Source organism: Anolis carolinensis, chromosome 1, assembly GCF_035594765.1.
Source record: "Anolis carolinensis isolate JA03-04 chromosome 1, rAnoCar3.1.pri, whole genome shotgun sequence".
Classification (NCBI taxonomy): domain Eukaryota; kingdom Metazoa; phylum Chordata; class Lepidosauria; order Squamata; family Dactyloidae; genus Anolis; species Anolis carolinensis.
In genome coordinates, this window is record NC_085841.1 from 43,319,725 (window position 1) to 43,335,745 (window position 16,021).

The 16,021-nt window shown below is 40.5% G+C and overlaps 1 protein-coding gene across 2 annotated transcripts in view; it reads left to right on the top strand.

The window, feature by feature from the left end:
* Nucleotides 1–14,260, top strand: part of supt7l (SPT7 like, STAGA complex subunit gamma) — a 19,653-nt gene extending 5,393 nt beyond the window's left edge. For both annotated transcript variants that reach the window (XM_062973427.1, XM_062973431.1), the window contains exons 3-5: nt 5,326–5,650; nt 8,426–8,663; nt 12,896–14,260. In XM_062973427.1, coding sequence (XP_062829497.1) covers nt 5,326–5,650; nt 8,426–8,663; nt 12,896–13,161 — 829 coding nt within the window. In that variant the 3' untranslated portion in view covers nt 13,162–14,260. The remainder of the gene's footprint in view (nt 1–5,325; nt 5,651–8,425; nt 8,664–12,895) is intronic.
* The last annotated feature ends 1,761 nt before the right edge of the window (nt 14,261–16,021 follow it).

The following is a 16,021-nucleotide window of genomic DNA, read 5'->3' on the forward strand; positions in this document are numbered from 1 at the left end:
ATAGAAGATTGTAGAGTTGGCAGTATATCGGGGCATTTTCAAGTTTGGTAGTCTTAAAAGAAAAGAAAAAGCAAGGTAGTTCCCTATCTTTCTTATACTACTCATGCTTTGTTGTTGTGTGCATTTGAGTCATTTCTGACTATTGACCCTATCTGAGGGTTTTCTTGGCAAGATGTATTCAACAGAAGGTTGTCTTCAGCTGAGGCTGTAACAGTATGACTTGCCCAAGGTCACACACTGGGTTTCCATGGCTGAGCAAGAATTCCAGTTCTGGTCTCCAGAGCTCAAGCCACTTTACTAATTAGGTTGTGTGAGATTGCTGGCACTACCACATTTCAAACCCAAACAGGGAGTTCTTTGCCTGCATAGTTCCCTAGGGTCTCAGACAAAGGGAAGTGGTTCCATATTCGACACTCCAGTCAGAGGCTATTTGATCACAGCCTGCCATTCAGTAGCTGCTAGATTACTCTTCTTTATCGTGCCTGTTATTTAACTTCGGCTATCCTGTCTATTGCTCAAAGGGAGATTTAATGGCCCTTTGTCAGGTGTCACTGCTGGCAGGCATTGCTGGTAATTGCAATGCTTGTTCCAGTCATTGTCAGCAACTTGTTGTGGGGTGATTGTCAGGCTGACACTACTGCTAATAGCTGAGGTCCAGCTAACAATTGCTGTTTTTTCCATAAGCAAGTCAAGGAAAGAAAAATACAGGGGTGAAAAACATTATTATTAGGAGGCTGCATTAATGACACATGATATTGATCAATTCAAAAATATAAGACCTTTTAATCTGCTCAGTTGCGGATGAAGGATCCCCTGGTGGCACAGTGGGTTAAACCCTTGTACCAGCAGGACTGCTGACTTGAAGGTTGGGTTGCTGACATGAAAGTTGCCAGTTCGAATCCAACCCGGGGAGAGTGCAGATGAGCTCCCTTTATCAGCTCCAACTCCATGCAGAGACATGAGCGTCCCCTGGGCAACGTCCTTGTAGACGGACCATTCTTTCACACCAGAAGCAGCTTGCAGTTTCTCAAGTCGCTCCTGACACACAAAAAAAGTTGTGAATGAAAATATTTCTCTATTTTTAAATCTATCAATATTATAAATAATAACTAATCCAGTCTTTTAAAGAATTCACTGCCAATGCCTTTCATTTTGTTTGGAAACAAATTTCTGACAGATAGTGCAATTTGATTGCACTGCATTTCTTGGGAACGATAGCTCAGCCGTGTAATGTTTCATAAAATTGAAGCAATCGTGAGAAAGCAGTCTTTGCTTTGCTGAAACTACTCTTCCCATGCAGTTTATCTTTGGAAAGGCCTGTTATTTCAACCTATCATTTTATTCGAATGAGACTCAACTGTTTCTGTACCACTAAACTGTTTCTGTACATATCAAATAGACCTTCGCCTTCAAATGCTTGTTAAACAGGAAATGGGCCACATGATTTACTTATGGTACTTAAAATGGGAAAACCTTGCATTGCTTTCAGTGATATTTTTTGCGGTCATTTTCAGGGATCAAAATGGAAAATAGCACAAGACATGAAAAGTAAAACTCTGTTAACCCCAAAGGCTTTTGTTTTATTATTTTATAGTGTATATACTCATTGCCCAGGTTTGCATTTTCTTTGTGGCCGTTGCTTTCTTTTCTCCTTTCCCATCATATACCTTGCCCCTCTCTATTTGCTTCTTTCATATGTCCTCTGCTTTTCCTCATACACCTTGCCTTCCTGTTTTCTACCTTCCTTAGTCTTCCTTTCCTTTTCTTTCTCCCCTCCCTCCTTTTGCCCCCCCCCCTTTCCCTTTCTTTCCTCTCTGGTCTCTCTCGCTCCCTTTTACCCCCTTCTACACTGCCATATGATACAGATTATCAAAGCAGGTAATTCGCATTATCTGCTTTTAACTGGATTATCTGAGTCTACACTGCCAGGTAATTCAGTTCAAAGCAGATAATCTGGATTTATATGGCAGTGTAGAAGGGGCCTTTCTTTTCTTTCTTTTTTTCCCCTCCTTTCCTTCCTATCCTTCATACATCTTTCATGCTTTTCTTCTCCTACATTTTCCCTTCCCTCTTTCCTATAGCATTTTCCTTCATTCTTTCCTCTCATAAACCTTCCCTGATTTTCTTTGTTTCCCCTATTATTTCCCCCTTCCCCACTTTACATTCTTATTTTCTTTCCCCCTTCCCTCTCTCTCTTTATTTCATTCTCTTTCCCCTTCTCTTTGTTTTCCCTTATGCTCGACCTCATGTTGGGCTTTTTCTTGGAATACATTGTGATATTTTGGTGCTAAATTCATAAATACAGTAATTACTACATAGCATTACTGCGTATTGAACTACTTTTTCTGTCAAATTTGTTGTATAACATGTTTTGGTGCTTAATTTGTAAAATCATAACCTAATTTGATTTTTAATAGGCTTTTCCTTAATCTCTCCTTATTATCCAGCATATTCGCTTATCCAACGTTCTGCTAGCCTGTTTATGTTGGATAAGTGAGACTCTTCTGTAATTCTGTTTATACTCTACTCTCTGCTGGTTGCATCTGACTGCGTAGCCAGTAGTTAAACCCTTTCTACCTATATCTTGCCATTTTAAAAAAAACTTGTGGGAACCCTCACCCCAAAACAGGATATATTGTGTAGTTGAAACCCTGCAATGATTTGAAATTGGATAATAAAGGCGATGTGTGCCAAGTTTGGTCCAGATCCATCAGGTCATGTAGGAGCCTTTGGGGTACAGACAAACCAACAAACACATACATACTGTGGTCTATCTTTCTAGACTGAAAGGTTTGCCATTGGGCTCTATTCAGAGGTATGGTCTGCCCATGGATGAGCAACTTCAGTAGGCCAATTTTCTTTCACCAATAGACTCTTATGGGGTAGAATGGAGTGCTAAAAAGAGAAAATGTTCAGATATCCATTTCTGGGTGTGTGTTTTGTGTGTGTGGATGGCCTTTTAAAATATGTTTAAAATATGTTTAGCACATGTGCTTGGCATGCAAGAAAAATTCAAGTTCCATCTCTGGTAATTTAGGAAGACTGGTATCGGAAATCCTGGAGAATCTATGGTTATCACTATAAACAGGACCAATCGTTCCTCTTCCAGCAACCTCAACATGCATTGTGTAGCAATTTCCATAATCCTCAACCAGCATAGCCATTATCAATGGGTGATGAGAATTGTCTTCTATACATTTGTGGGAGAAGGAGTAGCTTGGAAAAGGCTTATGTAGACAATACTGAGATTGGTAGATCAGTGATCAGAGCTGATATAAAGCACATTTTTACATTATATGACATGCTTTTTCATTGCTGTTGATATCCGTAAGCTCTAGTTTCTGCTAATCAAAAAGCAGAGATTTGAATTGAGGACTTCAGCTGTCAGAATGTTACATTATTAGTCTATAGATAACACTGCATGAAAATAAAAGGATACTTAATGTCAGCTGCGCTGGAGTTTTTCTTTTTGCTGACCATCTGCATTATCTGCAGGCACTTTAAAATAGAAATATTGCTCTGAGCATTATATTAGAATTTCATTTCATTGTTTCAATACAGTAATTTTAATAACAGCTGTGGAAACCTTTCTGATAATCTGGCAGCCTTGTTACTCTGATGAATGCTTGCTTTAGCGCAGCTTGAACAATTATTCTGACTGGTCAAATACTTTCATCTGTTGTTATATGCTTCTCTGAGTCTTTGGGAAGTTGTCCAAACTGTTTAGAGTACAGATTTTAAAATTTAAATAAATAATTGTTTCCACCCTACCTCAGGTAAGCAGGAAATTATTATTTATTCAAATTTATTTACATGGTGTCTGACTCTAGAGTTTGCTGCCACAGTGTAAAACATTTGATTGGACCATGGTATCATTCTGGGCTGTCTCTCTGGGATGGGACTTGGGGGTACTGTTCTATAGTGGCTCTGATCTTTCCTGGAGGGTCAGACCCAGAAGGTGGAGCTGGGGGACTCCTGTTCGACTCCCTGGCCGGTGGCCTGTGGGGTCAGGGTTCAATTCTGCCCCCTATGCTGTTCAATATTCACATGAAACCGCTGGGAGAGATCATCTGGAGTTTTGGTGTTTGGTTTTTATGCGGACGACACCCAACTCTATGACTCCTTTCCACCTAATACCAAGGATGTCATCCTGCCCCTAAACTAGTGCCTGTCATCAGTGATGGATTGGATGAGGGCTAATTGAAATTAAATCCAGACAAAACAGAGGTACTCCTGGTCAGTTGGAATGCAGATCAGGGTATGGGATTATAACCTATATTGGATGGGGTCACATTCCCCCTGAAGACACATTGTGTGCAGTCTGAGGGTGCTCCTGGACTCATCGCTGACCTTGGAACCCCAGGTTTGGCAGTGGCCAGGAGCGCCTTTGCACAATTAAAACTTGTGCAATAGCTGCGCCTGTACCTTGAGAAGCCAGATCTGGCCATGGTAGTCCACGCCTTAGTCACATTCTGCTTGGACTACTGCAATGCTCTCTATGTGGTGCTACTTTTGAAGATAGTTCAGAAGCTTCAACTGGTTCATAGATTGGCAGCCAGATTGCTAACAGGAACGGGGAAAAATCACTTCCATGTTATGGCAGTTCCACTGGCTTCTGGTCTTCTTCCGGGCTAAATACAAAGTGCTGGTCATTACCTTTAAAGCCCTAAACGGCTACTTGACCAATCGCATCTCCTCTTACAAACCAGCCCAGGCACTGGGGTCAGCGGAGGAGACCCTGCTCTCGGTCCCACCCCCATCTCAAGTATGGCTGGTTGGAATGAGAGAGAGGGCCTTTTCCATGGCTGCCCCCCACCTCTGGAACTCCCTTTCTAAAGAAATAAGGCTGTCCGCCTCCCTCCTCTCCTTCAAAAAACATAATAATAGAAATTATTATTATTATTATTATTGATTTTTTCACTGTCTAAATACTGACTAGGTGAAAGTACACAAGTGTTTTTTTAAAAAACATGTAAAATTCATATTTGGATTCTGCGGCAGAAAGTATTTTTGTAATGAGCACTATTGTTTTTCTGTGAGGTAAAGTTCTAGGACTTTGGTTCAATATCTCAAAGCAAATACTTCACTTTGCACTCTGAAAATCTGGATCTTTGGTATATAATTCTATTTTACCACCCCCCCCCCCTACAAAAAAAAAAAACTGGCTTTTGTCAGACCAAACCTCATGCTCAGTGCATGAAAATTACAAAAAATTGTCTTGTGTCTCAAGTTTACGTAGATATGGTTGAAATGTTTATCCCCATTCAAAGTAGCAATCGTTTCGCTATTTTCAACAAGGCCTTTCTGTCCTGTGTCTGCTTTCAGAGGCAAAGGAGAACCAGTAACGGAGTTAAGTTGGACTTCCTGCCGCCAGCTTCTCTACCAGTCCATAGCTACCATTTTGGCTCATGCAGGCTTTGAATGTGCCAACGAGAGCGTCATAGAGACTCTGACAGACATTGCTCATGAGTACTGCTTGAAGTTTACGAAGCTGTTGCGTTCTGCAGTGGACCGAGAAGGCCGGCTTGGGCAAACCCCTTTCCCAGATGTCATGGAACAGGTCTTCCATGAAGTGGGCATTGGTAGTGTGCTCTCTCTACAGAGCTTCTGGCAACACCGGATTAAAGATTATCACAGCCATGTGCTACAGGTGAGCAAAAGAACAAAGTGAGCAAAGTAATTCCCATGGCATTTCATAGTAAATGGAAATTCAAGCATGAATTCTCTTCATCTAGTTCATTGCTGAGTTGCACTTGTGGATGTGCATTTTGCACATTTCCAAAAATTGCACTCCATTGGGAAAACATGCATGGAGTTAGGGAATTCCTGTTGCTTTATGTCAGTGGTTCCCAATCTTTTTTTGACCAGGGACCACTCTCCAACATTAGTACTAAAAGGGTTACGAATCAGTTTTTGGTCAACTTTAGATTTGGTTTGGTTTTTTGGGGTGCTGATTCAGAAAACTGCATTGGAATGGATAGACCACATCAACTCTAGTTTCTGATACAGAACATATTCCTCCAGTGGTCGCCATCTGCTCACCCACAGAAAACTATATTTAATAATCTAGAGCTGATGTGGTCTATCCAATGCAATGGTCAGCTCTGCGGAAATAAAATAAATAAATAAAGAGGAAGGAGTTTTGTGGACTGGATTTTCATTTATGCAGCTCACTGCTGGGCTGCAGCCCACAGTTTGAGAACCACTGCTTTATGTCAGATGGGGATATTTGACAGGTTGCAGCATGCAGAATTTTAACTACCATGGGCTAAATGCTATGGCACCCTGGGATTTGGAGTTGGGTGAGGCACTCTTTGCATTCTTTTTCAGAGAAGGCTGAAGACTTTGCACAGCTGTTTTCAGGTGTGTGGCAGCCATTGCAATGCTACACCTTCCCACAGTATTTGTCTTGTTGTTAGAAACCAGACAATCACATGGGAAGAGTCATAGAATCATATAATAATATAGTTGGAAGAGATCACATGGGCCATCTACTCCAACTCCCTGTCACGCAGGAAAAGCATAATCAAAGTACCCCTAACAGATGGCCATCCAACCGCTGTTAAAAAGTCTCCAAGGAGGGAGCTGCCACCACACTCCAGGGCAGAGAGTTCCACTGCTAAATAGCTCTCACGGTCAGGAAGTTCTTCCCAATGGAAGAATCTCCTTTTTTGTCATTTAAACCCATTGATCCAAGTCCCAGTCTCCAGGGCAGCAGAAAACAAATCTGCTCCCTCTTCCTTATGACATGGTGATTATGTCTCCTCTCATCCTTCTCTTCTGCAGGCTAAACTCTTTAAGCCACTCCTCATAGGGCAAAGTCTCCAGACCTTTGATCCTTTTAGTTGCTCTCCTCTGGACACCTCCACCTTGTCAATATCTCTCTTAAATTGTGGCACCCACAATTGGACACAGTATTCCAGGTGAGATGTGGCCAAATCAGAATATAGGAGGACCATGACTTCCATTGATGTAGACACTATACTCCTTCTAATGCAGCCCAAAATCCCATTGGCTTTTTAAACTGTTACATCACAACTTGTCTACTAAGACTCCAAGATCTTTTTCTCATGTAGTGTTGTTGAGCCAGGTATCACCCATCCTGTATGTCCATTTCTTTTGTTTTCTGCCTAAGTGTAGTATCCTACATTTCTCCTGGTTGAAATTCATTTTGTTAGTTTTTGCCTAGCTTTCTAATCTGTTAAGGTCATTTTGAATTCTGATCCTGTCCTCTGCAGTATAAGCTATCTCTTCCAATTTGGTATCATCTGCAAACTTCTTTCTTTGCCCTCTTCTTTGGGAGAATGATGGGGGCATTATTTCCTCATGGGCCACGCCCCCGTGTTGTTTTACAGTGCCCATTCCTTCCTATTATTGCTGTTGGTTTGTGGGGTCCCAAAGATGCCCCCCTCAAGTGTAAGGAGGGTCTTCCTAAATGTTTCCCTTCCCTCTCAATCACTCACCCTCATGCCTCTGGCCTCCCTGGCAGCCTCTCCCACCTCCGCCATTGCCTTAGAAGCGTCACTCCCCCCTCCCCGAAGCGAAAGGAGGCTCTTCCTAAATGCCTCCTTTCCCTTCCCTTTCCTGTCACTTAGTCATCTTCAGGCCTCAGACCTCACTGCAGGGAGGAGATTCCTATTGTGGCCCATCTCTGAGACGGAGGGAACAGCCTTTCTTCCCCTCCGCCGACTTCCTCCCTCCCCTTTCCCCCTCCACTTCTGGCTTCACCTCAGCCCTCGCTGTCTCTGCGTGCCCTTCTCCTTTCTTAAACAGTTATTTATAATACAGCAACTGATGCTTGTTTGTCCAGCAGATGCCGCTGTTTGTGAATCTAAGCATGGTTTTACCTGTCTGAGGTGTGATAGGCGTGTAATAATGGGTATGTGAATACCTTAAAACACTTGCCAGTTCTAATGCTAAGTTGTGTTCAAATTTCGAAGCAATTGGTGAAGTAGTTTGGGAGCTATGAGGTCCCTCACAAATAGACATTACATTTTTATTTATATAATTCTAAGATTAAAATGACTTCAGTTGCTTTTAACTCCAGCTTTTTTCAGTTGAGAGAAGGCATCCAATTTTCATCAGTGTAAGCCATTTTCCCTTTGTGCAGACTTACTTGGATGCTGCAGAGTTTGGAGGTTTTTTTGTTTGTTTGTTTGTTTTTTTGCATGGGGACTCCACCAAGCCACAGCTCTTAAAGGATGAACATTCTGCTAATTTCAGACTATGTGAAGTAACCTGCTGGGTTCTATCAGTGGAAAGATTATGCCTTCTTTCTACAGTGCAATTATCACCTATTTTAGAAAAGTTGTCTTGGTTGCAATGAGCTAGCCATCAAGGCAGTAGGGGCAATGCACTTCTGTACATTTTGCACTTCTTTTAAAAATCACTCCATATTTTCCTTTTCCAAATGGGTTACCGGCAGATCAGTAAGCAACTCTCTGAAGAGTATGAAAAGCTTGTGAATCCTGAGAAGGCAGCTGAAGATATGAAACCTGTGAAGATCAAGGAGGAGCCAGTCAGTGACATCACCTTTCCCATGAGTGAAGAGCTGGAAGGGGATTTAGCCTCTGGGGATCAGTCTTTGCCTGTTGGAGTGCTTGGAGCGCAGAATGAGCGTTTCTCAGCCAACCTGGAAGCAGAGGCATCTCCACAGACATCAGGTATATGTTACTCTTGCATAGTAGCCTGACTTATGCAAGCAGATGAGAAAGCTACTTACAGACAGATAGAAATATTGTTGACTCCTATTTTGAACTTGTGGTTCACTTGTTCTAAATTTTAAATAGTGACCATAGGCATCACTTTAGACCAGTGGTTTTCAACCTGTGGGTCCCCAGATGTTTTGGCCTTCAACACCCAAAAATCTTAACAGCTGGTAAAATTGCTGGGATTTCTGGGAGTTTTAGGCAAAATCATCTGGGGACCTATAGGTTGAGAACCACTGCTTTAGACGCTTCACCATGCTTCACATTTTATGTTATGTTAAAAGGTATGTTAAACCTTTGACAATTTATTTATTTAATTAGGATGATAGTAGTATTAAAGGGGGGTGAGAAAGAAAATGTGGGTTTTGAAGAGTTTTAGTGCCACATTCTATCAGTAGGCAGGACCAAGAATTGAGTGGAATTAGATGTAATTCTTTTTAACATTCTTGCTTTACCATCAAACATACGAAGTATAGCTAAATCTTTTGCATGTCTGCTCATGATTAAGCCTCAGTGCAGCAGCATCTATGCTTATGAGGCTCAACTCACTACAGAAGTTTAAATACAGTTAAACCCAATTTTTGTGTCTGATCACTGATTATAAATAATCACAGAAATTTCCCAAGATGATGGTGAAGCTAAAGGATTATATTTGTTTCATAGGCCAAAGGTGAACTAACCCATGTCTGAGTAATCAAGTCAGAGGAAACTTTTCTGTTTTTAACAAAAACAGCTAAAGTTAGGTTGCTTTGATCAAGGAATTTTCTGGGGATATGTAAGAGGCCCTTAAGTTTCTAAATTCAAGGAGTCATTTCATATATAATGAGTTTCCTATGGTATTTAAATTTAAGGTAGGAAAAAAGGGAATTTCTTTATAGCCTTTCATAGTCCACGGTTCCTAATTCTATTTTATTTTCATGGGATGTAGTTTGTTTTTTTATATGTGAGATAACTGGTTTCTGGTAAACAATATCTCAAAATAAATGCACCGTGTTTCCATTAGATGTAACTGTAAACAGTTCACACTTTATGTTAACTGCCTAATACTAATTTCTCATGTGGATTTCAGTGTTACGGTGTTCTGTAGAAAACAATTATTGTGGGAAAAGGTTGAAGGAACTGAATATATGTTTAGCCAGACAAAGAGAAGATTGAGTGAGCCCATGGTCTCACTCTTCAAATACACAAAGGCTGTTGCTGAGAAAGCCTGTTCTTCTGTGCTTTATTAACCAGTCCTAGATTTTAATTTCTGTGCTTCTCTTTAAGGTAAGGGTGGGGATAATGAAGACGTGTTACAGTTTCTAGCATTCCTAACCATTGACTGTGTTGGTTAAGGCTCCTGGAATTCTAGCCTGACAACACTTTGGAAGGTGGCATGAATTCCTACTCCAGTATCAGAAGACTTAAAAGCTTATCAACTTTGGAAAGTTACATGGTACGAAAAGCTGACAAGTTCAAATATCTCCTCTAATAATTAGTTAAAGAACAAATCTCAATGGGAAATAGATTCTTTGTGAGGCCTTTTAGTTTAGATTCATATAAATTGGCAGGTATTATCTTTCATTGAGATGGTCCCATGAACAAAGTCACAGTATCCTATTTCAGGATTTCAAGATCCTTAATGGGATCTCTGTATTTGGTTTTCCATGTGGGTAGCCATGTTATTCAATTTCAGCAGAAACAAGGAGCCTTGAGGCAACGTCATTACTAGCAGGTTTTGAAAAGCTTTCAAATACTACAATCCACATTCATAGAATCATAGAATCATAGAATTGGAAGAAACCTGATGGGCTATCGCGTCCAACCCCCTGCCAAGAAGCAGGAAAATCACATTCAAAGCACCCCTGACAGATGGCCATCCAGCCTCTGCTTAAAAGCCTCCACCACACTCCGGGGCAGAGAGTTCCACTGCTGAACAGCTCTCACAGTGAGGAAGTTCTTCCTAATGTTCAGGTGGAATCTCCTTTCCTGTAGTTTGAAGCCATTGTTCTGTGTCCCAGTCTCCAGGGCAGCAGAAAACAAGCTTGCTCCCTCCTCCCTATGACTTCCCCTCATATATTTATACATTCATCTCATGACATAGGCTTCAGTCTGCAAAAGCGTAGGCCAAATAAAACTTGTTACCCATTCAGATGCCAAAAGTCTCTGTATTTTGATTGCATCCACAAACCTAATATGTTTGGCTATCTAAAGCACACTGAAGTTCTTCCTGAAGAGGCACAACAGTGTGCTTCATGTAACAACCTATTTTTTCATCTGATATTATAGCCACTGGAGCTTTCAAACATATTTTCATGATCTCTCATTTCTAGGAAAAAGGTTCTTGAAAGTCTACCCCCTCCCATTTGAATGTCTTAATCTGTTCTTCTGTTTAGCTTTGTTTTCCAGTCTGCTGAACGCCATAGTTCCCTGCAGTAATAAATGTTCTACTTAGAGGCACTTAAAACACACACAAACACATACACCAAGGTCTCTTCTATTAACCTTAGCTGACTCTATCTCCAAAGGAGTTAAGATTGCAAGCTCTTTAACTTTTTATAGAACACACATTTGAAAATACAAATCTTTTTGTTCTGCTGTGGCTCACTGCTCTCCTACAATGCCTCAGAAATTTTAAATCCTCTTGTTCTGGTAGAGATGATGCAGCAAGTGATTCCTAAGCCATTTGGGGATTTGACAGTTTCATGGGTAAAGCTTCATGTGAATATTTCACTGCTTAAGAATGAGAGGTTACCATGTTGGCAGTGTATCAAATGCCTTGTGATTCTCTAATAGGGGAGAAATGATTATTAATGAAGAAGAAGACATTCTGCCTCTCCTTTATAATCTTTCTTTTCATCAGAGGGGCCTTGGGGAACTGGCAGTGAAGTTGCTGAAGGGTGTACCACCCTTCCAGTCCATTTATACAGTGTGTTAAACCTAGACAAAAAGAAGGGAAGTGTCTCAGGAATATAAAACGGCTTCTAGGTGGTTGCCCTGTGTTGTTTTGTTCTGTTTCCCGTATATGCTGTTTGCAGTCAGCCATCCACTAAGTGCATCACGTCATGGTGTGTTTGCTTCACTCAGCCTTCCTTTGGGATTCATCAAAATTTTGCAAAGCTTCCAGATGGAGTCAGGCTGTATCAAAGATGGTTCAGAATGTTAACAGTTTTGCCTACACAGTTTGTTTTTTAAACTTGTTTGCTATCCAAACTAGCCAGTACAACAGTTTCATTGTTTCTTCCTCCTTTTCCTATTGTGCTCTTTATGACAAACCTTACTTTCTTCTACTTTACCACCAGCTCTTTTCTCAAGGCTGGACATTTTCAACGCACTTTACACTGGGCTACCTCTGTACCAAGTTCAAACACTCTGTAGGTTTGTTCTTAGGTTGAATTTGTCTGTAAGTTGGAACAGGTACATTTTAAAAGTGCAACTCCATCCAGATCTATCTATCTATCTATCTATCTATCTTTGAAAAACATAGGGAAGGGTTAACACCCCTATGGCATTTGTTTTGCTGCCTGTGCCTCAGTTCAGAAGAATTCACTTCACTTTTCGTCCCTGTGATTGTATTTTGAAAAATTTCACTTGTTGTAGAAACAAGAACTGGTGATAAACTTCAGTGGAGATACCTTTTTCCCCATGATAATGCTTTCAGGAGTGAATTTCCCTTCCTAGGGGCAATTTCATTCACTTGCTATTGTCTCACCGCCGTTCTTAACTATGAGTCACCTGTAACCAGGATATTTGTAACTCAGGCACATCCTGTAGTTCAAAACACGGCAGCCAGACTAGTTACAGGAACACCCAGAAGCAAGCATATCACAAGTATACTAAAGTCACTCCATTGGCTTCCAGTTAGTTTCTGGGCAAAGTACAAAGTATTGATTTTGACCTATAAAGTCCTACATGATTTGGGTCCAGGTTCCTACGGGATTGCCTTCTCCTGTACAATCCGCCCCAAACACTGAGATCCTCTGGGGGTGGCTATTCCAACCAGCCAGAACCCGACTTGCAACCGTCACCCAGAGGACCTTTTCATCAGCTGCTCCAAGACACTAGAATTATAATCTGCATTTTTATTGAATTTAAAATTGCATTTTAACTGTGTATCTTGTATTTTAATAGTGTTTTAACAACATTGTACTCCACCTCAAGTTGCAAGGAGAGGTGGGTAATATATGCATTCTTCTTCTTCTTCTTAGGTGGTGAGGTGAATACCTCCCCTCTTTGGAATTTGGCCCCAGTGAAAATGGAACCACAGGAGAGTGAGGAAGGCACCGTCCATGGTCACCACGGAGTCTTGGGCAGTGATGTGTTTGAGGAACCCATGTCAGGCATGAGCGAAGCAGGCAGGCCACAGAGCCCAAACGGCTCCGAAAGCAGCTATGGTTCTCATTCCCCAGATAGCTTGATGGGATCTTCACCAGTTTTCAATCAACGCAGCAAGAAGAAGATGAAGAAGATGTGAACTTGGATCTGTGGGTGATGACAGAAGGAAATGATTTTTCAAAGTACCTGGTAGAACATAGGCTGCTGATCAACAAGAAGAGTTATTATTTAGTAGAGATGTTTTGGATTTCCTTATAGCTCAAAGCCTTTACTATCAAACTGAGGTGACTTGCTGAGAAAAGGTGGTAGAACTTTATTAAAACCAACTGTGGTGGTAAAAAAGTACATAAATTTCAAAAAATGAAGTGGAATATATTAGTTTTTGTAATTCTAATGCCATATGTTTATATTTCAAAAGATTACGCTTCTGGTACCATATTTTTGTTTGCCTCTATCAAGGGTGGGGACTACATGTCCTTAAAGGGGCTGCTGAGCTGCAATTTTCATTCACTCTTGATGATGTAGGTGGTCCTGAAGGGAGTTGTAGTCCAGGATCTAAAGATACCCATGTTCCCTATTCTTTGACTGTATAATGCTACTGTTGGCATATATGTCTGTTTCAACAGAATGGCCTCCTTGCTTCTTGTACCCATTTAGTCTGTGCTTACAGTATTTAAAGATATTGATTGTCCATTGCTGAGAGCTAGCTTTGAAAAATAAAACCCTGGAGGAACTCAGGAATGATTTACTTTTATTTCTTTTAATTCTGTCCCAATTTTGTCTGCTCTTCCTGGAAACAGCTTGCTGTTGGTTTATTATGTTAATGTTGAGGTTCCTTTAAACTGTTTTTTCTTCAGAAAGGAGACATGCTACATGTTTAATCATTTTCAAAGTCAGTAATATTTTCATGTGTCTTTGAGTTCCATTGTTGGAAATAATGTGGAACAGACATTTTAAAAGTATGCACACAAATCCTCATTTAAACATCATTCAGTGTGCTTGATAATAAGCAACCTAATGTGATCTGAAGCACCATGGAGACTTTAATATTGCCCATCATGCCTCCACTTTCGTTTTAAAACCACAGCATCATCTTGTTTTGGAAATGGGGCAAGAGGTCTCACCCTACTACACATATTTATACAGTGTTAAAGTAATTGTACAAACCTGTTTATAGCTATAAACAATATTGCATATCTGCATAATATTGCATAATAAATTGTTGTTGGATACCTTTATACCTTCTGACTTATGGTGGTCCTAAGGCAAAGTTACCATGGGGTTTCTTTGGCAGGATTTGTTCAGAGACGTTTGCGTTTTCCTTCTCTGAGGTTGAAAGAGTGTGATTTACCATTTTGCCATCACAGCATTTTGAGTGTGTTGCCATTTTGAGGAGGGAGTAGACTTATTTTCAGCACTTCCAGAGACTAACACAGATCAACTACTTCAAACAACAGGAAAAGAGATTCCACTTTAACATTAGTGATAACTTCCTTATGTTTAGAGCTGTTCAACAGTGGAATATGCTACCTTAGAATGCGATGGAGTCTTCCTTGTTTAGGGTCTGTGAAGGCTACCAAATACTCATTCCTTCTGTTAATATTTTTCACCAAACAATTTATGTCTCGGCTTAGCTGTATTCCCGAGACAGTTGACTCTCAGTGTTGCTTTTTCAAATGTGTCTATTTTTTTTTGGCTTGAGATATTGCATTGCCTTTTGTAGCTATGAAGAGATCAAACACTTTTATTTCTATTTTAGATCTACTGCCATTGAGCTCAGAGGTGGGCAATTTTGAATTGAGCACTGCAGTGACAGCCTCACAACCCTTTGTGGATAATACACTTTTGTTGCCATTGATGTTGAAATTCAGCAGCTGCTGCAGCAACTCAGTAGTGCATGAGGTGAACAGGGCTCTCTCTTTCTCTCTCCTGCATCAGAAAGCCCTATGAGACCATGGAGGAGAGCATCTTACAAGTTTCTCTGTCTGGAAAAGAAAGGAGAAGAGTACTTTATGAACTTACGGTGTTCATTCAAGTGTCTACAAGTCTGACGGTACAAATGTACTTTCCTTCTCATATTGTGTCTTCAAGTTGCTTCTGACTTCTGGCAACCCGAAGGTGAACCTATCACAAGGTTTTCTTGGCAAGATTTTTTCAGAGAATGCAGGTTTGCTTTACTATTCTCTAAAGGCTGATAGAATCTGAAATGCCAAAAAGTCACTCAGTGGGTTTCCATGACTTAGTAGGGATTCAGATTGTAGTCTCTAAGAGTCCTAGTCCAACATTCAAACTACTACACCACACTGACTGTCATAGTTCTTACAGTTCTGTTTGAAATCCTTTTGATAGCTATTTGGAATTATTTTCATTTTTAATAGGATGATTTATTTAATTTTTAAAAGAAATGTTATTGACTGTCTTAGTGGCCCACTGAATCAGCTCATACTTAAATCCCATTAATTCAACTCTGATTTTATTCTAGTTGTGTCTAACAACTAGATTTATAAAGATATAAATCCTTATGAGTTACCTGCATTTTGTTTTCATTTATGCTTTGAACCACCTTAGTCTTAGGGCACATATGGACTGTAGAATTGATGCAATTTAATAGCATATTAGCTGTTGTGGTCCCATGCTGGAATTTGGTGAAGCACCAGCACTCTTTGGCAGAGAAGATGAAAGACCTTATAAAACTAATTCAACCTATCTTCAACAGCCTTGTTCAGGCTTTGCAGACTCAGAGCCATGGTTTCCTTGATCGATTCTATCCATCTGTTTGGTCACCGTGGTTTCTAGAGAAGAGCACAGGCTTGACTTGTTTTGGGCTCTATTTATTGGTCTTTGTAGCAGTTCATGGTATCCATCAGACTCTTTTCCAGCACCACATTTCAGATGAGTAAATTTTCTTCTTATCAGCTTTCCTCATTGTTCAGTTTTCACAACCATTCATAGAAATGGGAACTATAACAACATGGGCAATCCTAACTGTAATATTCAAT